The 16,849-nt window shown below is 37.8% G+C and overlaps 1 protein-coding gene across 1 annotated transcript in view; it reads left to right on the top strand.

Moving 5' to 3' along the window:
* C5 (complement C5) overlaps window positions 1-16,849 on the top strand; it is a 74,962-nt gene that overhangs the window by 57,057 nt on the left and 1,056 nt on the right. The window contains exons 31-40 of the mRNA XM_006191801.3: window positions 317-382; window positions 1,467-1,548; window positions 2,731-2,779; window positions 6,911-7,013; window positions 7,381-7,455; window positions 7,572-7,677; window positions 8,808-8,891; window positions 9,745-9,834; window positions 12,190-12,273; window positions 16,493-16,631. Of these exons, the coding sequence (XP_006191863.2) occupies window positions 317-382; window positions 1,467-1,548; window positions 2,731-2,779; window positions 6,911-7,013; window positions 7,381-7,455; window positions 7,572-7,677; window positions 8,808-8,891; window positions 9,745-9,834; window positions 12,190-12,273; window positions 16,493-16,631 (878 nt within the window). The remainder of the gene's footprint in view (window positions 1-316; window positions 383-1,466; window positions 1,549-2,730; window positions 2,780-6,910; window positions 7,014-7,380; window positions 7,456-7,571; window positions 7,678-8,807; window positions 8,892-9,744; window positions 9,835-12,189; window positions 12,274-16,492; window positions 16,632-16,849) is intronic.

Here is a 16,849-nt window from a genome sequence, read left to right as displayed (position 1 = left end):
TGCAGGTCCCCTGACAGCATACCCCATGTTCTTCGCTACTACTGGATTTTTTAAATTGAAAAACCTTGACGGCCGATGAGAATTTCCTAAAGAAAAAGACACATCGGAAAAACTAGGCTCTAAATTGAGAACAGTAGCTGTCGGTGTACAGCTACTAACACATGTTTTTTCTAATGACCACATTTTAGATTATTTTAAGGTATATTTAAATATACAAATAAGTAGAAATAGTTCTTACTGTCCATATCCTATAAATCTGTGCTTATGAAGAGTAAATAAGCATGAGAAATGATATTGAATGCAAAAATCTTTCCAGGTGCCTCTGAACGATGACCTTGTCGTCCTCAGTACTGGACAAAACAACGGCCTGGCTACGGTGCATGTGAGTATTTCCTGAAGAGCCAGCTTGATTGGGGCTATATGTCGGCTTATACCAAGTAACATAAAAGAAAGGGACTTTGCCACAGAGTTACAGAAATCGGGGGTTTGGTAACCATGACTAAGGTAAGAGTCACTTACCATTCTTTCTAGCTATCTTGGTAGCTGTCCCCACAATTTCTTTTTGAAAATGGCTTTATTAATCTTTATATGCATGTAGTCTGTGTATTTGTGGAAATTGTATATATATATACAATTACAAAGCAAGATAAATAATTTATATATTTTTATTTATTTATGTATACATACAACATATATGCATGTACACACATGCATACCAATTTCTGTGGTTAGTAACAGTCACACCTCGTTTATCCAGCATCACTGCAATTTATGTATACATGGAAGGGTTTAAGTTTCTTTTATTTTATCTGTAGATTGCATGGATACACATAAACAGCTTAGAAAAACTTGTGACTGCCAAATGGCTAAAATAAAATAAACTACATATTCTGAGCATAAATTCACATCCTATTGGCTATTAATTGGGTTCTCTAGTCCGTGTATTCCTTCAAAGACTGTTTATAAGGTTGCATGAGGGTGGGGGAGATGGATTGTCCACTTTTCTGTCACTTTTAGTTGCTCTCACTATACCTACTTTTGGCAGCGCCCCTGCCCTTCCATGCACACCTATAACTGGTTGTTACCATGGTGGTTTGTGGGATGGGGAAAAACCAGCCTTTGTGGCCTTGTGGTGTTATGCGTAAAATTAGAGTGTACAGGCACAAGAATGAACGTCTTTAAAACTTTTCTGTAGTCAGGTGCTCAGATTTGACTGCACGGAATTTGGACCAAGGTTCTGCCTGGCCTGAGATTGTTTTTTTGCTTATTTTGGGCTTCTCAGCTATGTTCCCGATTGTGGAGTTTGCTGAAAGTCCAGCTGCTGGGAAAGGGGGTCTTTAATATGCACCGCCTGCACTGGATGATGAAAACACTCCAAGCATCCATTTGCAGCAGCACTAACACCTAATACCTTTTCCACTCCCCATTTTAAACAGAGTCTTCTTGTTTACTTGTTCCTGATATAGGTAAAAACTGTGGTTCACAAAACCAGTACCTCTGAAGAAATTTGCAGCTTTCATTTGAAAATTGAAACCCAGGATATCGAAGGTAAAACAGCAGGATTTACACTGTAATTTTGACTAAGTGTAAAGAATGCCAAAGAGCTTCCCTGATTAGGAAAAATGTGCTAAATCAAAACACAAAATTTCCCTTTTATTTCTTAATTAAATTCTTTATCAGGTTGACATCTGAGTAAACATTACTGCCATTGTGGGGGCAGTGGGTAATTAGATTTACTTATTTATAATCTTTTTTTATTTAACAGAGGTACTGGGGATCAAACCCATGACCTCGTGAATGCTAAGCATGCCCTCTACCACTGAGCTATACCCTCCTCCCTTTTACTGCCATTTATTATAATAGAGGTTACTTTTGAATAATAGCTGTAAATTGATATTAAATAACAACAAGCTAAACGTATGTACTCTTGATCCAGAAATTTTTTGGACTGAAAATTACTTTTAAGACTGTAACTAGTTGTAAAGCCACAGAAAGGTCTAATTTCAGAACCTTGAGTTTCTGTTATTTTTGTGTGTCAGCCTTCCGTTCCTGGGCCCTGAATTTCTCTCATCACTCTGTTCGGTTTCCAACCCTTATCCTTTATGTATTCCAAGGAGTCTGGCGAATGCACTTTTCTCTGCCCCCATTTTCGACTTAGTCTCTTCAGGACTTAGGATCTTTCCTTAAAGTGCCCTTCTTTTCTCTACCCATGGCCCTCACATCCCTCTTCTAGTGGGTTAGTTCTCTCCTCCAGGTCCAGAAGTAAGTCCATCTGCATACCCCAGTCCTCCCTCCTCTACCCTTGGCCCCGGAGTCAGGGATGTCTGCTGTTCCTCTGCCCTGATAACTTCTGTTTGTAGTCCAGAGGCCTGTTTCCACAGGAAATTTCCAACTGCTTGAGAATCCAGGCATTAGCTCTTCCTCCCTGTAACCTCCCCCAAACACGTTACCAACCCCTACTTACCTAAAATAACTCCTTCCTTAAATTGTAAATTTTTAGAAAGCAGAAAACTGTTCTAATGATTTCAAGACTTTCTAGGGTTGTCAGTAGCCACGAATCTCCATTCAAGTCCCCCGAAGTGCCAACTTCCAAATCACAAATCATCTTTGTGTGTTCAGAGACCTGCTCTTTTATGATTCTGTTCCGAGAGGTTCCAGAACAGCTAAAAACAGTTTACACTTATTTCTGTTTGTTTGTTTGTTTGTTTGTTTGTTTGTTGTGTGTGCCAGTATCCAGCTATAGCTACTCGGACTACAAGCGCATAGTGGCCTGTGCCAGGTAAGCCTGTTTCCCTCAAGGGAAGTGTCAGTTTCAAGGTCTCACATCTGCTATAGTATTATTTCTTCAAATCTTTTTGAAATTTTAAGAATGTCCAGAAGATACAAAATTGTTCACTTTTAAAATATGGAACATAACTTGTATTCTTAAATAGCTATCTACTGCACAGAACAGCTTTGTTTTGCTCATATATAGTTTTCCCTTTCTATTTTGGCCCTCTTCTAATTCAAACATGTAATAGTAAATGTTTTGTCTTCCGGAAAGTAGAGATGTGACATGTAAGTATTAGGGTAAGAAAGAGCAAAAGATTCTCTCAGAAGCAACTCCCACTCTCTTAAAAAAAATCACATTCACCCAGCAAAATCCCCGGCTGGTGTCAGGCAGCCAGTGGTTCCTAAGTCAGGATGCACATCAAATTTTGTTGGAGAACTTTTAGAACTACTCAAAACTCCGACCTTGCTCCTGGAGGGTCTTCTAAGGGCAGCCCGGGTCCCGGGTTGATAACCACTGACGCTGAACCTTTAACAGACGAACTCCAGGCCTGAATTAGCCACTGTATTTATTTCCTATTGCTGCTGGGTAACAATTTACCATAAACGTAGCAGCTTAAAACAACCCAGATGTATTTATCTTGTAATTCTGGAGGTCAGAAGTCCTAAAATCAAGATGTCATCAGGGCCACAGTCTTCTGGAGGTTCTTTGGGAGAATCCAAGTTGTAGCTTTTTCTAGATTTTAGAGGCAACCTGCTTTCCTTGGCTTGTAGGCCCCTCCCTCCATCTTCAAGGCCAGCAGCACAGCATCTTCCAATCTCTCTCTCTGACTCAGACCTCTGCTTCCATCATCATATCTCCTTCTCTGACCCTTCTGCTTCTTTCCCTTATAAAGACCCTGGTGGTTACATTGGGCCCACCCAGATAATCAGGAGAATCTCCATAGTTCAAGATCCTTAACTTAATCACATCTGCAAGTCCCTCATGCCATATAAGGTAACAAATTCACAGGCTCAGGGGATTAAGAGATGGACATCTTTGAGGGCCATCATTCTGCTGACCAAAGCCACCATCCTAAAATACTTAGGAAACTATAGGTTTTTGAAAGTCTGTGTACACACCTTAGTGATCACACAGAGTGAATAAGTTAGTGGCAGAGCCAGGACTAGAACACGGGCATCTTCCTCCTTCTTTTCACCACCCCTTTAGTACCTCCTTGTGTTGTGCTGTGTTCTATTTCCTTAACACTTCCTATTCTCAACAACAATGATTTCTATGGCTGGTATTTTGCTATTTTTTCTTATAATTACACATGATACAAAGCACTCAGTATGGATAACTTAGAAATTCCATAGAGTTGTATCATAGATTAGAGCTGTAAAGGATTTTAGGGCCAATATAGTAATTCCCTTATTTTAGAAATAAAGAAACTGAGACTCCCAAGAAGTGAAGTAACCTGCCAAGTTCTCACAAAGTTAGAAACAGAGCCAGGGCCTCAAACTCCAGACCCTGATGCCCAGTCTAGTATCTAAACCACCTCCTTCCAATCACTGTAATCTGAGACTGCTGACCTCAGAGAACAGCACATTGTTTCTTACCACCTCCTTCTCAGCCATTTCCTAGCCTTGTTTGTGGTCCTCAGCCCAGTCATTGTCGGGATTCCATCATCAGCTAGCCTGGCTCAAAATCCCTCCTTCCTTCCTTAGCCAGTCTCTGCTCTCTGTTCCCCCTCACACACCCTTCCTCACTTCTGAATGCCTTTCCATTAAGGTCACCCTTTCCCAGGCAGCTCCCTTCCTGCCATTCCTACTCTTGAGTACCTTCTCCTGGGGGAAGGGGACATGACCACCATTGAAATCCATAGCACTTGTCGCAGGGAGGTATGAGCAAACTTGCTGTGGGCAAAGCTAGAATCAGTGTATGGGACCTACAGGGAGGCACCCAGACTCTGACAGTGGAGCTGGACACGTATGGGGCAGCCTCTGCCATGAAGGTCACGTGACCTTCAGCAAATCAGCTTCCTTCTCCAGGCCTCTTCTGTACAGCAAGGATATTGGACTCTGATCTCAAAGTGCCTTTCAGGTCTAATGTTCCACAGCTCTGCTATATACAAAAACACTCTCATCAAAAATTTATTCATTTGAATTCACTGATAGGACACCTAATTCCAGAATGTTAATATACAAAAGAAAGCAATAGAGATGTAATATTGAGTATTCTATACCTTAGTTTTTATAAACTGGGGATGGAATGTTCAAAAAAAAAAAAAACAAAACAAAACCAGGTGGGACATGGTTTTGGCTGTGTGATGCTGAAGTTAGGTTGGATTAATTCCAAATGTTACTATTAGTACTTATTTATGTGGGAATTCTTTGCCGTCCAATATTCTCTCTACTGATTAAAAAAAAAATGCCAGCACGCAGTTTCAATGTTCAGAGGGTCTCTTTCGTGTATTTAGCTTTTTATAGCTCCTCTATTGTATTCATAAGAAAGAAAAAAGGATTTCATTTCTCTCCTTCCCTCAGAACAAAATGCCTTTGGGAAAGATTGCTGTCTTTGGCAGCAGGCAAAGGGCTTCTTAAAAGGAAGGTTTCTGTTCCATGGTTGAAACAGTCACCATGGCAACCCGTCATCAAGGCTCCAGCAACTTTTCATAGACACTCTCCACTCAGGAGGCCCTTTTCCATCCTGTTGACAGAGTATTTGCATCTGTGAGCAAGAGTTCTCTGCTCCTGGTGACACTCACCCACCCAATTAGGGAGATGCTGGATGTCGTATTTCAGTTCGAAGTTGCCTTATATTTTGTTCTAAATTGTTAATTTGATGAAGAATGGGGTTGAGTTTTTATAAGCCAGAAATTTTATAATATTTAAATTTTTATGGTAAATGTTACATCTAAAACTTCTAAGAGGGTCTGCTTTTTATATGCTCAATAAGATGACTGGGGAAGAGAGACCCCTTGCCACCTCATTAACTCAGATAATACCCCCCATTTCACTCTTACTTATTCCTTAGGTGAGATCAGTTCATTCTCCCCCTTATGAAGCCTTCTTCTTCCCAGGCTTTTTCTTTAATCCTGACTGCTCTCTCCAGCTCGCTCTCAAATGTTCAGCTGCCTTTCTTGAATCTTAAGGTGAGGCTGGAATCTGAAACTCAACCTTTGCAGAACCACACTCCTGGCCAGTCCCTACCCTACCAACCTGCTCCTCTTTTAAGTCTCCTAACTCTGCTTAATTGTAGCATTAAGTCTCTTTGCCTCTCAAAACGAAGACTTGGAGTTATAATGATAAATTTAAAACATAAGTTTATACTTCTTCAAAGTTAATTTTCCAAATAAGAAAATGGGCTCTGGAAAGGAAAATAACTTGTGGAAATCTCTTGGCAGAACTGGGATAAAACCCAACTTTTCTGATTCCTCCTTTCAGTCTTCTTTTCTCTCATACCAGAAACACAAAAACAAAATAAACCAGGCCTCTGCTTTTACCCCCTTTGCCTGTCTCCTTAGCTTCCCCACAAGCACAATTCCTAGACAAAGGATAATCCTTGAGACATCTTTTTAATTAAGTATTTATTGTGAAAATTTTAGAAAATAGAGGAAAGCATGGAAAAGAAAAGAGATAATCACACTTATAATCTTATCATCCAGAGAAAGTAGCTGCTAACATTTTAGTATATTTCCTTCCAGTCTTTTCCTGAACATGCTTGTTGAATCTCTTTCCAATATACGATTAATTTTCTTCTTTGAATATGCTCCATTAGAAAAAGAACTAGAATGAGAATCAAGAGGCTTATGCAGCTCTGAGGGGAACTAGTCATGTGGCCTTCAATAAGTACCTTACTCTCATCCTCAGTTTCCTCTACTAGCTACTTAAAAGCTTGGACTGAATGGCTTTTATGATCTCTTCAAGCTCCAGAATGGTGGCCCATTGACCAGTCAGTGAATAAAGCGTTGGAATAGATGATGACTCAGAGGTCTCTTACAACTCTAAAATTCAGATATTGCAACATATATATCACAGAAAACCAAGTAAGGGGAGACCTAAGTCAGAAATTAAAGCCTACCAAGCAAGGGCTAGAACCTTTTCTTAAAGAATCTTACCCATTTATTTATTTCATTTCCTAATCTCTAATTTATTTTAGCTACCGGCCCAGCAGTGACGAATCATCCTCCGGGTCCTCCCATGCAGTGATGGATATCTCTTTGCCTACTGGAGTCAATGCAAACACAGACGACTTAACAGCTGTAAATGTTTTCGTTTAAATATTTTTATGGATGCTTGGTTTTCTTTGCTGCATTATTTTACAGACAAAGCTATTTCCTTTCATTCTAATACATCACTTTCGTTAAGTCACCCGGAATATTCTTTTCAAACCAACAATCCACCTAAGTTTTTATTTTTCAAAGTGTAGTGGGGGCATATACTTGCATGGTCTGAAAAATACAAGTGCGTATAATGACATGTTCAGACTTTTTCAAGAGGGGAAGCTGCTCTTCAATGTCTTTAAATAGTAGATTGCATCCCCATGCTCTAACGTTTTATCATTGGGTGAACACATTTAAACAAAAAGATCATGAAATTAAATTCAAGATTTTCTCTTTGTTCCCTTAGCTTGTGGAAAACGTGGATCAGCTGCTGACTGATTACGAAGTCATAGATGGGCACGTTATTCTGCAGCTGAACTCTGTAAGTTCCACTTCTCACCATTCTTCATCGACTGTTGCTATTCAGAATTTACAGGCTAAAATATTACGAGTCTCTTCTCCCCCGTAATTTTCTTAAACCTTGAATTTGTCGAACAGATTCCTTCCAATGAGTTTCTTTGCGTGCGATTTCGGATAGTTGAACTTTTTCAAGTTGGATACCTGAGTCCTGCTACTTTCACAGTGTATGAATACCACAGGCCAGGTAATCAGCTCTGCTCTAAAATTTCTTCAGAGGACTGCTCTGTATTCATTAAGGGGCCTGTATAAATCCACTAGAGGCCTGCAGATGTTATATATTGCCTTTCTCAGGGCTCATTCTTCACAAAAGTCCCCGCTTGAACAGACAACCCCTGCATGACATTAAGCAAGTTATGTCAACTCTCTGGTCCTCAGTTTCTTCATGTTTAGAATAACTGGATTAGATTGCTCCCCACTTTTAAGTTCTTTGCCTCAAGATTATCTTTGGTGTTCACTTTTAACTATTCATTGCATCTCTCCTTTTTAGAGAAGACTGCTTACCATACTATTTCTTTAATCCTCCCAGAATCAATTTCTGCTGCATCTATAGTCTCATCAGATTTTGCAGAGAGCTCTATTGTAGCAGTTGTCACATTGCATTGTGATTATTTGTTTGCATGTCTCTCTCTGCAACCCTAGACAGAATGTTTTCATCCTTGTGCCTCTAGTAACTAACACAGTGTCAGGAACATAATTTGTATCGATAAATGTTGAATGAATGATTCCCACATTTGATCATTCAGTCACTTCTGAGACTTTTAAGTGATTGGAGAGCTCTTTGGTTCACAAGACTGAAGACTTCACTTTGGACACTTCTACTTGTTCCAAAATTCTTAAAGTGAACCAAACTCTGACACCCATTCATTCTAGTTTTATCTCCTGAAACTGCGTAGAACATACTTAGCCCTTCTTATCCTTGAGCGATAGAAAAAAAAAATCATATATATATCATGATATATATGTGTGTGTGTGTGCTTTTTTATTCTCCAGCCTGAACAGTTAGCAATTATATTTCTTTCAATAGACTCCCATGCAACATTATTTCCTCTCATTCATTGAAGCACCAGATATTTTCATTCGAAGAAATGAATATTGAAGAGTAAAATTTCAAGTACAGGAAGGGAGAATATTTTGAGGGTGGAGGGGCCCACGTTTGGACAAGCAATTCATAATTTAGCTTCCCTGAACTTTAGCTACAAAAAAGAGAGTTTGGAATAGGTGATCTCCAAGGCCCTGTGGGAGAGACTCATTGACAGTTAAATGTGTTGTGGGTTCATCAAGCAACGTCTTCTAACTACTTTTCCATTGCGACAGATAAACAGTGCACCATGTTTTATAGCACATCTGATACCAAACTTCAGAAAGTGTGTGAAGGAGTAACATGCAAATGTGTCGAAGGTAAACTTCATTTAACGTGTTTAGGCTGCATGCTTGTTTAAAGCAGCCACTCATAATCTGGGGCTAATCTGGGGTAAGCTGTTTGACAAACTGTCATTTCTCAGAATTAGAAACATAATCTCATCTGACTGAAAGCTGATACCTTGAGCACTGTAAAGCTGCTTCCCAACAGCTCCTGAACAACCCAGTACCGTACAGAGTCAGAGGAACACCATCCAGATGGTTGTTGGATGTCAGAAGCATAACACAATGTGATAACCTCGTCTTTTTAATGTAATAGGACCACAGGGTGAGAGACCAGAGGCTCAGGACTGAGCCACTAGCTCCTCTTTCTTTCCCCTGGTCCTTCCCAGTTAGTGATGTTCTCCATTCCGTCTTTTGTAAATCCAAGGCAGCCTTATTGGTCAAGGAAAAGACCCAGAACTCACCAATAATCAACAACTGACTCCGTGAGGGTCTGGGTTGGTTTTAGGTTTATTTTGTTTTTCAAAATCCTTAATATTTACATGTTTCTTAGGTACTTATTACTCCATCTTATACCTGGATCAGTCGAGTCATCATTTTGGTTCCTTCAAGGGACTTTTGATTATACTCAAAATGGGAAAATGTGGGATGACTACCCATTCTAAGAATAAGTCTCATATTCAAGATTTCGTTTTTGTTTGTTTTTGTTTTTGCTTAGTATTCTGTTTCACTTTATGAAAGAGGAGAAAATGGACAGGTCTTAGGAATCTGTTATTTGTAAGATTATATTGGATCGTCTCAGGGCTGATGAGAAAGAACTGTGTTTATTCTCAGAGAGTGTCTGCTTCCTTCTGTTAACCTAACTTGTACCGTTTTTCACAAAATCCAGCTGACTGTGGACAAATGCAGACAGAATTGGATCTGACAATCTCTGCAGATACTAGAAAAGAAACAGCATGTAAACCAGAGATTGCATATGGTAAGTTCAAAAGTTCAATATATAGTTCCGTTAAACGTGGCATTTTATGAATACATGATCAGTTAGGAAGATCTACAACTTTACACAGTGATTATATGGCTATAACATTCCATGTGTTCCCTTGAAGGAAAATGCCATCAATTTTCAGCACTAACATGCAAAGTTATTTATCCTTCTGCAAAGATTTATGACTTTCATTAGAAATGATGGGAGTAAGGTGCACATGTAGCCAAGACACTTTATCTCAATAGATTCTTTTGAATGAAAGGTGCTAAAACACACTCAAAGAGAACATTTGAGAAGCCACAGGGGTATAAGATTTCACTTCTGCGTTCTTCCAGTTAGTTGAGCAGAGGCGGAGACAAAGGTGGCTCTTGGGTATGGTTGTTTTCCAAAATCCCTCCAAAGACAAGGTTAAAATATCCGTACTAACTAATTTTTAATATATGCACAACTGCAATCCATGTTTGAGACTGTCTCCATTTCAAAAGGAGCATCTCCTTCTGGTTGTCCAGACCTCAAAGCTAAATCAAATGCCCAAGTCAGTTGTAGTCTTGTCTCAGGTTCCTTGTGGAATTAGATCCTTTATTTTTTATCCATTGTTTCTAATGTTTATGTCTGGCTTTTTTTTTTTTTAAGAGACAGTGAGCAGGTTGAACACTATTTCAAATCTTTTCTTGAAAATTGGTAGCGGTTTTTTTAAAAATTAAAAATAAGTGCAGTGCTATTCAGGAAGCATTTTGTGTTTACCAACCGCTTTCATGTATATCTTCTCATTGGTGTCCCATAAGACCCCTTGGAGGTAACATAGGATTATCCTTATTTCACCAGTGAAGAAACTAAGATTTTGGGAGGTTAAATAATTTGTTCAAAGTCATGCAGGAACTAAGTAGTAGAACTAGGATGCATCTTGGTCTCCAGTATTTTTTTAAAACTGGAATATAGTCAGTTACAATGTGTCAGTTTCTGATGTACAGCATAATGTCCCAGTCATATATTTGTTTTCTGGTCTCCAGTATTATTTCCATTGTATTACACTGAATTCTCTTAGTGGAAGTATAGCCATAAGAATGAATTTTGTATGGCTCATGCTCTTTCTTCAAATTCATCTTGAGTTTTAAAAAAATGAATGCTAAAAAGCTGCCTAACTCAGCTAAGATCCACTGCAACTTTTAAAATACATTGAGACTTGAGGAGAATACTATATTGTTTGAACAAATTTTTTTCTAAAATTTAGAAGAACCAGATTATTTCTTTCTTCATAAAAGAATTATTTTAACTCTTAAATATAAGAAGTCTATTTTAACACAGAGAGTAAATGCAGTCTGCATTTAGTTTATTGCATTCAAGAAAAAACTTAGCTGGCTTTTGGAGCTAAGTTGGAGCTACAGGTTGATGCTAGAATAACAGAATAGAAACAAATTTAAATAATTTTGTCTCCTCCACCTATGCCCACAGTAGGTACATTGCCCATATCCATCATAAAGACTTAAGAACATGAAATTCAGGACATTCTTGTCTATTTTAAGCCATTAATTTACACAGCCTTTAGTTCTGCCACAGTGAGTTCATTCATTCATCTGTATATCTTGCTAGCTAGCTAGGATCTCAAAAATGGACAAAAACATTTAGGTCATTCACTTCACCCCATCGAAAGCAAAAATAAGAGAATCTTTTCTCAGACCACATAGAAGAGATGGGTCCTCCAAGCTGGTCATTTAAGAACTGAGGTCAAACATACCATGGATTGAACAGTGATACCTGAATGAAGAGAAAACAGGATTGAGAATGTCTCATGTCAAATAGCTGCCAACTCAAGCAAGGATGAGTCAGAAAACAGTCCTATCAACATCCAAAGATCAAAGCCAGAGGTGGTATCCCAGGAATCAAAGCCAGGGAACCGGGAGGCCCACCTGGCAGGCCAGAATGGAAGCTAAGGCCTCTTCTGTGCATGCAGAGAAGGAAGGGGCTCTTAGTGCCCCGTGGGTGCAACTCCACCAATCTTTAAGGACCAGAATCTGAACTCCACATCTAAGGCTTATTTTGTTTGTTTTGTGTGCTTCTGTCTTTTAAATTAATGTTGCTCTTACCCTAATCAGCCTGTTGTATACCAGTGACCAGGGCTCATGATTCTAAGTAGAATGAATCGTTAGAGATGTGTCCAGCAGAATCACACTGAGAGTATTTGGGAAGTCTTCTTGGTAGCAATGAGATTGACCTTAGGGTGCCCATAAGAGCTTGCCAGGCTTCATTTCTCATTTATTTGACAAACTCTGTCTTCTGTTGGACATGGCATTAGTGGTATTAAGCATGGATTATTGTGTCTCTGTGTGTGTGTGTGTGTTTTTTAACCAGCTTATAAAGTTAAAATCATAGCCGTCACTGAAGAAAATGCTTTTGTTAAGTACACCGCAACCCTCCTGGATATCTACAAAGCTGGTGAGAATTCATTCATTCATTCTTTCATTCAACAAATGTTTAATACTTACTATATGGCAGACATTATATTCAACACAGAGGATACAACTTGAATAACACAGCCAGAGTTCCTGCCTTCATAAAGCTTATATTCTATTTGAGGGGACATACTTTTTTAAAAAAGGAAATGGAGAGATAAATTAAACAATTATAAATCGTAAATATATTTGAAACAGACACAGGATTAATGGGGGAAGCTCCTTCAGTGTGTAACAGGTGGCGTCTTTTAGGAGTTGATATTAGGAGTTAGCCATTCTCAAAGGGGAGAGTAAAGGAAACCAGAGAGGCAGGAGCCGGGCCGTCAGGGGTTTGTAAGGCATGGCAAGAAATTTGGATTTTATTCTAGAAGTCCAAAGGGAAGCGAATAAAAGGTTTTCGGTAGGTAAGCATTTTCTGATTTATGGTTTTAAAAGATCATTCTGGCTTGTATTGGAAGGAGCCAGAGTTGAAACAGGGAAACTAGTTAAGAGCATCTATGAAGTGCAAAGCCTTGCTTAGATGCTGCATGAGTTTTGATAGGATAAATGAGCTTAAGTAACCAAAACGATAGAATGAATTCCTGTTATGTAAAGTAACACATAAAACAACATTTTTAAATATGTTCCCTTTTATTCTCTAAGTAATCTAAGCTACAAATATTATAAAACAGCTTGTCAAATAATGTAAATTGTAACACAAACAATTCATTAAATCATGTCTAATTCCAAATAAGATTTTTTAATTTTAGAAATTGTCAGTGTTATTTTGACTCACTACACGATGCCCCGTTTGAGCTTTAATTTGGCAACAAGGAACCACGTCAAACTTTTCCAATTAATCTCTATTGAACTGATAGTCATTACATGACCTATAGCCTCAATAAGTGATTTCTCCTAATAGCAACAGTATCGTTCATGGGATTGAACCCTCTCTCAGTTTCTGCTAAACCAAAAGTAATTACATTCAAATGTTTCTAGTCCTTTGATACCATCTAACGTTTTAATGTATTCAATATATCTCTATTATCAGCAAAATTATAAGAACAGTTATTGAAATGTCATGTTCAGTTTGCCTAATTTTCTTAGTTTTTAATCGCCTTCAATCCTCAGAGTTTTATAAACACCATTGACAAGGTTTCAGTATTCACAAGTTTCACTAAACTTAAAAGTGTATTATATTTTTTGCTTTTGTCACTAAAAGCAAAAACATTTGCATATTATTAGCCTTTCTCTTAAATTGATATTTTGCTTTGTTTTATATCAAATGACAGATCATTCTTCATTTGTAACAGCTCTCGCTTCATGTTCATACTTCCTTTACTTATTTGTATACAACCCGTTTTATCATTCATTCATTAATCTGTCAGCTTATTAAAGCTGAAACATTTTTTCTTGTCTTTTTTCTACAATACCTAAACATTTTTTCTGTGATACCTAAAGATAACATTGACATCATTGCTAGAATAACATGGGCAAATCACTAAAAAGTAGATATATTCACTTTCTAAATGTGAACTCCTGTATCACACTATCTAAATGAGTCTGTCGGACTTGGTACGACCTCTAACCCGCCTCTGCCCTTCTAGCACTACTGCCTGCCTATCAAAATCCCAGTATTTTTCCAATTTTTATTATTGCAATTTTTAAAGCCCTTCACATTATTACTTAATTTTGTCTAGTGTGTATTAGATCTGGGGTAGTAAATAACAAATTTATGAGAACAATATTTAAAGTGATTTTAGCTTCCTTGTGTCTTTGTATTATCCAGAGACACTTGATAGGTAATAGGTGCCAAACTGAAACAGCTGGAAACTTCGGGACTTTTGCTGAAGCCCCAGACTTCTCCCTGGCATTACATTTGCACCAATTAAGTGTTCATATAAATATTTTTCATTGAAGCCTTTTTGCTCAGGCAGTTTGATATCTTGTTCAGTTGTTCCTTCCAGGACCTTGAGATCAACAAAACCCATTAAGCCATCTTCAAAATCTCCAGGTTTTCATTTTAAGTTATTTAAAACATGTTTTCTGCTAAATAGTTGATTTTCTCAATAATGATTGAAATTTTATTTTATTTCCTTATTTGTATTTTCCAAAAAGCTGTGTTATCTTTTCCATAGAAAGGTATAAATTTTGCAAAAAGTAGGGCCATAAATCTAAATTGTGACAATATGTTTACATTGGTTTTTCTTCTCCTTTGAAATTCTAACAAATATTTCAAGTCTGAAAATATTTGAGTATTTTTAACTATACACTAGAGTTTAAAATTCGAACAATACTTTCCAAATTTTTCTTTGCTTGATCAACACTCTTCACATTTTTTTCCCTGGTTTTTATTATTTTCAAGTGTTTCATGATATGAAGTTGACTTGTCATATTATTTTATTTTTTTCTCATTGATGACCACAAATTTTCTTAATTTGAAACATAATTGCCATTCTGACAAAAAAAAGCGTTTAGCACTTTGATCTTTTCACAACCCAGTTTTCGAGCCCTTTTTGCATTCAACATTCACATCATAAGCAATAATAAGCCATTTCTGCTTTTCATTCCAGAAATACAAATTACTTACTTTGTGTCAATTCTTGCATAGTATCAAAAGACAGTCCAGACTGCTCTGAGTTCCGGGCAGCATCAGATGATTCCCAAGCTGAAGTTCTTTATCAGTATCATTTCTTCTTTGTCCTCCTGTCAGTTCAGAGATTCATACTCATGATATTCAAAAAGAAATGTTAAGAAAATTTTGTATACTTTATCTTTTCATTCTGGGTGTTCATTTTTAATATATATAGATTCTGAATTCATATAAATATTGAAACACCACACACTTACAGAAGAATTGCTGATCACTAACAATAAACCAAAATAAAGACTAAACTATTTAGAATGAAGGGCAGCTATGTAGTTCAAGGATAGTGATATTATTGTCCTATTTTTAGTGTTTCTCCTGAAACACAAGGTGCTTAGAGCTGGTGAGGATATAAATGAAAAAAAGGATTAGTGATTGTTGAAACTGAGGTGAATTAATTATTCTCCCTTCTGAATATGCTTGAGATTTTCCATAGTAAAAAGTTTTTTTAAATAATGATAAGGCCCCATGTCACCACACTGCTTACCATGACAGGGCTGATTTGGCAAATAGTGCTGGGAATGTTGTTTAGATGTTACTGCAACAAGAAATCATGTATTAATGGTCACCAGGAGAGCCTAAGAAAATTAGCTTGAACTAATGTGGGTACACTGGAATTTATATTACTAATTAAAGTTTACCATCTATGCAGTTGCTATTATATACTATTTACCAACAGTTTCAGAAGTTTTTCAGGGTTTAATAATTAGGATGACTCTGCTAGAGTTTAATAACTGGGTATCAGCCCTCAGTATATAGCAGTGAATTCCCTGTCCTGGCCTCAAGAAGTTTCCAGCCTAGCAGAGGAGACAAGCATATGCAGTGAAACACTGTGATAGAAATTCAAGAAGTAATTTCTATCTATGGAAGTAAGGGGAAGACAGATACTTACAACAAAGAGCATCAGGGAGTGTTTACTGGATGCTGTGAGAATTGAAGATGTGTTTAAAGACAGGTAGTCATTCAAAAGGCCAACATGGGAAGGAATGCATTCCAGGTAAGGGAGCCAACTTCTTGGCTACGTTGGAGTTCTTTGGAAATCCCAGAGTTACCCTCCTTAAAATTTTCCATCTTTCACATGCCTTGCACTTTACCACAAAATTGCCCATTGCAGCTACCAAATCCTTTTTTGTTTTGCTGTATAACATATGGAGGGAGATCAATACCATTCAACTCGAGGGAGGTTCTTTTAGTTTCTGGTTCTACAAGAGTCATAATGAAAAGCATTCATATAGTGCTGTGTTCAGAGCACTAATCATATGTTAACCCATTTAATCTCATAACAGTTCCACAGGGTAAGTTTTATTGTGATGCCCATTTTTGGGGTGAAGGTCTCAGCCTCATTTGTCTAGGGCCACACAGCCAGGAAGTGGCAGAGCTAGGGGTTAGCCTGGAGAGCCTGATCCCAGAGTCTGAAGTCTTAATCACACAGACATTGCCTCTCTCCAGTAGCTGTTAGCCTGTCGAGATAAGTGTAGACTGAATAATAAATAGCCATGAGGAACTGGAATGAGCAGAAGAGCTCACAATTGTGACATTGTCACAAGAATCATAACCTTACGTGTGTGTCTCTCAGGAGAAGCTGTTGCTGAGAAAGACTCTGAAATCACCTTCATTAGAAAGACAACCTGTGCTCATGCTGACCTGCAAAAAGGAAGACAGTACTTAATTATGGGTAAAGAAGCCCTCCAGATAAAATACAATTTCCATTTCAAGTAAGTCACCAATATTTTGGAGTCTTTGATCTTCCCTCCAAAACTGAGTACAATTTATTCTCTTTTTAATTTTTTTATTGAAGTGTAGTTGATTTGCAAGTTTAGTTTCAGGTGTACAGCAAAGCAATTCAGTTATACACATACATACTTTTTCCCCAGACTTTTTCCTGTTATATGTTATTACAAGAAATTGAATATAGTTCCCTGTGCTGTACAGT

This window comes from Camelus ferus, chromosome 4 (assembly GCF_009834535.1).
Source record: "Camelus ferus isolate YT-003-E chromosome 4, BCGSAC_Cfer_1.0, whole genome shotgun sequence".
NCBI lineage: Eukaryota > Metazoa > Chordata > Mammalia > Artiodactyla > Camelidae > Camelus > Camelus ferus.
Note: the sequence above shows the minus strand (reverse complement) of the source record. Positions and strands in the feature narration are given on the sequence as shown.